The sequence below is a fragment of the Rhagoletis pomonella genome, unplaced genomic scaffold (genome assembly GCF_013731165.1).
Source record: "Rhagoletis pomonella isolate Grant_MI unplaced genomic scaffold, Rhpom_1.0 Rhpom_scaffold_00001, whole genome shotgun sequence".
NCBI lineage: Eukaryota > Metazoa > Arthropoda > Insecta > Diptera > Tephritidae > Rhagoletis > Rhagoletis pomonella.
In genome coordinates this window covers 4,830,310-4,838,440 of record NW_023458555.1, presented here as the reverse complement: position 1 = coordinate 4,838,440, position 8,131 = coordinate 4,830,310, and the positions used below count along the sequence as shown (strand labels likewise).

General features: G+C 35.2%; 1 protein-coding gene across 1 annotated transcript in view; it reads right to left on the bottom strand.

The window, feature by feature from the left end:
• Positions 1 to 1,661: 1,661 nt before the first annotated feature.
• Positions 1,662 to 8,131, bottom strand: part of LOC118750335 (mucin-5AC-like) — a 225,203-nt gene continuing 218,733 nt past the window's right edge. The window contains exon 5 of the mRNA XM_036485055.1: positions 1,662 to 1,933. Coding sequence (XP_036340948.1) covers positions 1,662 to 1,933 — 272 coding nt within the window. The remainder of the gene's footprint in view (positions 1,934 to 8,131) is intronic.

The window sequence follows — 8,131 nt, the reverse complement described above, 5'->3', positions numbered from 1 at the left end:
CACTGTGAATCCGGCCCTTAATGTTGTATTTACACACCATCTGTCACCCGGCAAATTGTTTTCTTGGAAAAATAATTCACTGTTTCTCTGTGTTCCATTTTTTTCCTGAGATTGCATTTGTTGATACGTTCTTGATTCACGGCTCTATCAGTGACAAATTCTTGTCTCTGTATTTTCAACGGAAAAATATATGAAAAAGGGAAAACAAAATTTTTAGTAAAAAGAGTTTTGTCACCGACACAGAAATAAATCGAAATTTTTCGATCGGAAGACTTTGTGTTCTACAGGAAATTTGCAATAATAATACCCGAGAGTCTATTTACCCATTTTTTAATATAAACTATTTTTTATAGAAACCCTAAAAAACCCAAAAAATGCAATGAGGGTCCATAAAAAAAAAAGCTGGTATTAAAAATTGGTAAGATAAACACTTGGGTATTTTTATTGAAAGTATCCTGAAGAGAAGCTCAGTTTTCTGACTGAAAAATATTGATTTTCAAGAATTCTATACCATTTCCGCGAAAAATATGTTTTTTTTTTTCATACAAAATACATGGAAAACTTTGAGCGCTTTGCGCGACCTCCAAAAATTTCTTGATTCGGAAAAAAATAAAGTTTAAGTAGGGGGTGAGAGCATTAAAATTCCGACTTTACTTTTTCACATGCATTTTTGAACCATCCTATTGCACATACATACATACATATGTATAATATCCTATACATCTTTTAATTTTGATCTGGGATTTGGACGCATTTTACATACGAGTTTACAGTTGTCTGTTTCGCCCTCATTCCTTACCGACAAAAAAAAAGAATTTCGTGACGCGATCAAAGCCGATAGGAGAGCGACAAACGCAGACAGTCGTCGTCCAGGGCAGAGCGCCCAGCAAACTGTTAGATCAAGCAAATTTACTACGAAATACATACATACATATTATACGAGGACATAAACAACAGAATTTGTAAAAACAATTAACAATTACAACATATCTTAATTGAGCGAAAATACCAACGATACAAAACAAAAATCGGGGAGGCAGAAAAACAACAGATGCGCTCAGCGCTAAAATCGTACGAAAAGAATCGGCAAAGAATGCAATGGTGGAAAGAGCAACGAGCGCTGAGCGCTGAGTGCTGAGCGCTAGATGAGATAAGGTTCACCAGACAGAAAACAACAACAACAATTGCGGTGAGCACCAGCAGTCACCGAATCAATTGAAGATAAATAACAAAATGAAGCAACAACCACAACAACAACAGCAGCGAGCAATAATTGTTGCAATGTGTTTTAAGTGACTTGCGCCTACTGAAAGAATGTAAATGGTTGTGTGTGTGTGTGTGTGCGTTTGAAGAGCGTGGGGGAAGGGGAGGGGGGGTGTTGTTTTCTAAAAACGCAAATTGGCGACGTTGGCGATGACGCAGGCCATTGTTGTTATTGCTTTGTTAGCGATGCCGATGACGTTACAAAAAAATATTTGCGTTGTTTTCATTTTTGGCGCTGGCGTTGTGGCTTTCGGTGTTGTTGTTGTTGCTGTTGTTGCAATGGTGATGCAGTTGTTTACGATATTTGCGCCTCGATGAGGGGGCCTGCTGTCGACACTGCTGCCTGACTGCCCAACGGCGTTTATTGATGATGCAGCCGCGCTGCGCTGCAGTTATTGCTAACGTGTACCGTTGCTGTGGTTATTCTTGATGCAGTCCCATTCATTGTTGGGCGTCTGTTTGTTTTCGTTGTGAAAACGATTTCGCTTTGCCTTTTCGGGCGGGCTGGTTGAGTGATGATGATGCAGTTGTTGGCGCAGTTGTTGTTGCTGGCTGAGTAATAAACGTTCGTTATTGTTGTTGTAAGTTTTATTGCAATTGTTTTGACATAAGCAATGACGTTTGCCGCCTGATTTTGGAATGATGACGAAATTGGTTTTCCGCCGACAAACTGCAAAAGCTGAAAAATAAAAATATTTTCTAAGTATTTATGTATGTATGTACATAATTACACGGACTGCACTATGTATTTTGAACTTATTTACTCTGTTTATTTTCAAACATACATTCGCCAATGCACACACTTGCCGATTTAGCGCTTGATTTCCAAGAGAATTCCGCATCCATTTATAAATAGATTGTCGGGAATTTTTACTGTTTCCATTTGTTGTTTACAGCGATAAATATTTAAATTTGTTGCAATTATTAGGAAATGTTTGTTCCGGAATTTAATACAATGTGTTGTAATTGCAACACGTAATTTCCAAAGCGGAATAATGGAATTTCGATATCATTTGATGCATCATGTTTTTTTCCATATTTTTAACGCAATAAAAATCGAATGAAATATTTTTAATACATTTACATATGTACATATGTACCTCCATTAATACATACCACATTTTTATAAATGGACTAGTCTCTGAGGCTGTGAGGAATTTCGCGGTCAAAGGAGCTTCTAAAGCTGACTAAACAACAACTCTCGACGCTGCTAGTAGGCCTTATGGTAGCCTACATAAGTTGCAGGAAACATTTTTTTATAAATTTTCCAATCATTTATCAAAAGGTTTTCTTCAAGTTCGTATGCAACTGCAAGTTGTGGTATTCGAACTACTCGTGGGAAAAATATATTCGTTATACTCTTCACTTAGTGATTAAACTAAAAATTAAACAGTAGTGTATTTTTAACATTGTCGTTTTGCCTTTAAAAATTAACTTGCCATTAATGTCATATAAATAAAGTCCCAGAAAGTCATTAGAACGATGCATGTAACTGTATAATCTAATATTCGATATTTTATTTATGGATCAACTTCTGCACAGCTGTTCGATTAAAAGCTCTTTCGCTTACTTTTCGCTAGCCGCAGGTGGCTTACGTAAATCAAGCACTTCTACTTCACTCGCATTTCTTCCTGTCTAGATAAAGATATGTACGTACATACAAACATACATACTAGGGCTCGTAAAATTATCCGACTATTCGACTAATCGGTTAACCGATTATTCGATTCGTAACCTTTCGCAGGCTTATTAGTCGGTTAATGGTATTCGAATAGTCGCCCGCCTTCGATTATTCGAATAGTTGCTTTGCTTCGACTACTCGAGCATTGGAGCAAATCGAATTTCAGTAACCGAACTCTCATTGAAATTTCTTTGACAAATGAAAAAAAAATTTTTTAAATATACACATATGTATGTATATTCAGATACTAAAATGAGCGGACGCAAAAGGAGCTGGGTTTGGGATTTTTTCGAAAAAACAGAGGACGAAAATGAAGTTCCATATGTGGTGCAGTTTTGTGCTACAACTCCTCCACATCCTCACTGAACAACCATTTAACAAAAATCCATAACAAAAATGAGAGGTAGGTATTGCTTTAGCCATTGTCTCTAAAATATTTCGCATTAACATTTCAATAATTAGCGCACATTCTTGCAAAAAAAGTCTGCCTTAATTTTGCACATGCAATCTTATATATGTACTACGAGTGTAACAAGACTTTTCATATATGTATATGTATCTGTAAATGCAAAAAAAAACTCGAACTTAAAATATTCGATTAACCGAAAATGAACGGTTAACCGAATAATCTAAAGTGAACGGTTATCCGAATAGTCGACAGCTTTCGACTACTCGAATATTGCTAACCGATTAACAGTAGTCGACTTCAGTCAGATTCGAATAATTCGGTTAATCGATTAACCGAATTGCCCGAGCTCTAATACATACACACTTACATATGTATGTATTTGCACATATTTGAAATTCCAAGGAATTTTCGATATCAATCAGCAGTCGTGTTAAACTTCGGTGTTGCATTGAACTGTTTTGTTTTATCAATTGCTGTCACATCAAAGTCCACTCTCAGGCCGCTGGCAAATTGTAAATATAAAATATGTACGTATATACATACATATGTCCGAGAATAAGTAATGTACATAAAAGAAAGTCATTGTAATTATTATTTGCAAGCGTGTGTGTGTGCAGCAAAAAAAAAGAAGAAAACTGTTGACAAGTGGCTTGCGAATGACTTCACGTAGTAATAAGAATTGCCTACACACACGTAATAGGCATAAAACGGCTTGTAACTATTTGTAGTTTAAAGTACAAGGCACACCCTAGCAAAAAATATGATTACCACAGAAATTAAAATGGAATCGAATTGGGCGATGGGAATCGCTTATCCTTTCGCTTCATGAAGGCATTATTTTAACATGGGCATGTCATTGGTAGTGATGGCACGATTAATCGAATAACCGACTATAATCGGTTATTTTCAATCGGTTAACGATTTAATTGTATCGAAATTTTCCTTTCGATTAATCGAGCGATTAATCGATTAATTTTTCAAAATAATCGAAAAGAAACCATCAAAAATTTACTAATTTACTCACACAATAATGTATAAATCAAAATAAGTTGGGATGTTTTTTACATTCTCGTATTCTGTAAATTTTTAAAACGATATTTTTGCCAAAAACCGGAACACAGACGTAACCTACGTAGCTACTGCGCATTTTTTCTTTTTTATTTGGAAAAAAATAAGCAACACCATTACAGAACAGAAAAATACCAAGAATCAGTGGTAAGTGCCAGATACTTCAGTCTTGGAATTTTTCATATAAAAATTTAATGGTCAGCAAAAGTGCATACTGAAAATCTTTCCAAGAAATCTAACTAAAAAGCTGGAATTTATTGTTGATTTTTTTTTAATATTGCACAAAGTTTGATATATTTATATCTATATTTTATATATATTTATATTTAAAAAATAACTAAAAAATAAATACCAAAAAAAATTCTTGTCGTGCGCTATAATTTTGACACGATTATTAATTTTCGATTTTAATCGAAATTACCGATTAATCGGTTAATTTCTTACGATTAATTGTAATTATTAATCGAATGCTTTCGATTAATCAATTAACCGATTAATCGATTTATTAATTTTTTTGCCATCACTAGTCATAGGGCCATAAGCCCTTACCCGCGGCATTACCTTCGAACGAAGGGAGAACGCATGGATAAACAGAATGCAGAGAAGCGAAAAAAGAATGCCTTACAGAGAAACTAATGTAGAATGCCAAGATAAGTACATACTTACATATGTATACAGAAAATACAGATTGTCTTAAAAGTTTGAAATTGATGAAAATTTTTATAAACCAGTTTGTATGTATGTATGTATTTAGGTATTTACATCTTACACAAAAATCGGTAAGTACATACATACATATTTAATTAAACTAAAAATTTTACATCCTCACTCATGTACTTCATTCATTTACTGACCGCTAGTGATGCTAAAGATACATCGATATTTCAACCGATGTTTTCAATGCTTCAAAATCGATGCATCGATGTTATTTTTGTCGATGTTCTTAACATCAAAACGTTGGGAGCCAATTTATAACATTATAAAATCACAGATGAGCAATTAAAGTGCAAGGATAACTTTTAAGAAATAAGTTTCAAATATTCATGTATAACCTATACACAAATAGAGACTAAATAATTGAATTTATGGTCTGAAATTTATCTATTTGCCAACTCCACGTCGACGATGTTCTTGAAAAAAAAAATAAAAAAAAAAAATAAAAAAAAATATTCCGACGAACTGATAACCTCCTCCTTTTTTGGAAGTCGGTTAAAAATTAGAAGACATTATAAGGCAATGCGTTATAGAACACTTTACTGCTAAAAGCTATTATCGCTTTTTTGCTGTAACACAGCTGAACATATATGCATACACACTAGGGTGGTCCAAAAATGCATGTGAAAAAGTAAAGTCGAAATTTTTATGCTTTCACCCCCTTAGGATTGTTGTATACCGAAAAATATACCCTTATTTTTTTATTTCGAAATCAAAAAATATTTAGAGGTCGCTCAAAGTTTTCTATGTATTTTATATGGGGAAAAAACATATTTTCGGAGAAATGGTATAGAATAGTCAAAAATCAATATTTTTCTACCAACTATATTTTATAGGTCCGCCAAAAACCGAGACTCAAGGATCCATATACATATGTACCTACATATATAAATATACATATATTGAAGGACTTACCAAACTATCAGCTATTAAGTTCTTTAAATATTTACCTGAAAAAAGAGATTAAAAAGTTAATTTAAGAACTGTTTTAAACGTTCATTTATATCTTTACTATTATATAAAATTGATTATATGGGGAATACATGTTTTACAAAATAATCCTTAACATAAAATAAGAGTTGAGAAGGCGCTGGAGAGTAAAGTAATTTCCTCTCTTTCCGCACTCGTATTCGTTAAAGTGGCAGGCCAGGAAAGAAAAGATGTTCTAAGATCGCTAGCCACTCACAGTTATCGCCATAGACAAAGCCCATTTTGTAGAAATGATTAGACACTGATGCGGTGTCGCTGGACAAATACGTTTGCAACAAGATTCTAAAGGTAGCGGTGTCCGCAAAATATCAAGCCTTAGGTACTGGACAAAAAGCTGAACTGGGCACAAAATATACTGTGCTCCAAGTCTGAACTTCACAAAGAGGTATAGGATTTACATTCAAGACAGCAACTTCTGGTCAGGTGGGGCTCCTAATGAAAAGGGATCACTCCATCTCTACACGGAGGGCTCTCAGCTAGACGGCAGTGTAGGAGGGAGAGGGGGCGCGTTGCTCGCCTCAGCCCGGTTGGGACTGTAAATGTCATTTCTCTCACCCAACCACTGCATTGTCTTTCAAGCCAAAGTTCCTACGTACAAGAGAAGTTATATGTAACGATGAAAAGGCAGACGAACTTGCATGGGAGGATACATCCGCTCCAATTTTGCAGGCCTGCAAGGAATGCTACTTGCAAGCTCATTCGCAACAACAATACGAAGCTTACGTGGCCGAAACGGGACAAAAAGCGGTTGAAGGATGTCCTCATGCTGAGCAGAGAGGACCTAGCCGCAGATGTGGGTCTGCTAATAGGCCATGAGAAGCAACTTTGGCGCACCTGTTATGCAAATGCCTCGCACTTTGCAGAAGAAAGCGAAAGTTTGTGGATTTTTAGGATTATTTTAAGACCTAATCGACATATCCGAAGTAGACGTTCGGCAATTTCTAGGTTTCGCGAAATACACACGGTGGTTTGCGTATCACAACGGGCCCAGAATATAAGGGTCTAAATATGTGCGCTAGTGGGGTCACTGGCAGCCACTTCAACCTAACCTAACCTAACCTATTCAGTGAGAACTTTTGATTCACTAAACTAAATAAATCAGACCATACACGCTGGTTTTCAAAATGTATTGCATTACATGCGGTAAAAGAATTTTTTCTGATTAAAATTCTGCATTTTATTTGTACATAACTAGTGATACGGCCGCTCTCGCTTATTAGCTGAGCTGGTGATATATTACTCCCACGATCTCATCAGGTAACGCTCTCATTCGGAGATATTGCGGGAATAACATGAAACCGCTAGGTGGCGCAGGTGTCGAAATATCTGAAAACCCCATAAGCCATAAATATCGGATTTTTTTTCATATTCAGAAAATATGAATATACTGAAAGAAGTCTGATGAGCAAATGTGGTGGCTTCCGAAATAGCTATCACTTCTACCATTTTTTCAAATTATTGTTGCTTTTCCACAATAAATTTTCTTTAAAAAACGGCCTCGAGCTCAATAAAAATTGTTGAATTCTGAAAATATATTAATTAAATGGAAAGAAATAACTAAAAAAAAAAAATGTGAAGTTAGGTGATGGGGGTCGATCTTTCTTTTTTTATTAACCACTAATAAAAGGTTGTTTTCAAACCTTTCTTTTTTAAATTACTTGCTACAAGCTTTTATGTATTTATTTTCACCAACTTCCCGATGACAATGGATCATAATATGATCCGCTAGGTGGCGCAGGAGTCGAGGTGTTTGGAAAACCCGTATTATGGACTGGTTTAAACTTCGAAAGTCTGTTTTAAAAATGTATTTTTACTATTATCTATCATTTTTAGCTTTCTTTACTTTATTAACAAGAAATTTGTTTAACCTACTAAAAAGCTCTCCAAAGCGTATAAGCTGCTACGACAACCACAATGTAGACGCTCAGATATGTTTAGCTGATTTAAAGAATTTTTAGGGCTAATAGTGACGAAAATAATATTGACACAAGACATTCCAGCACGTT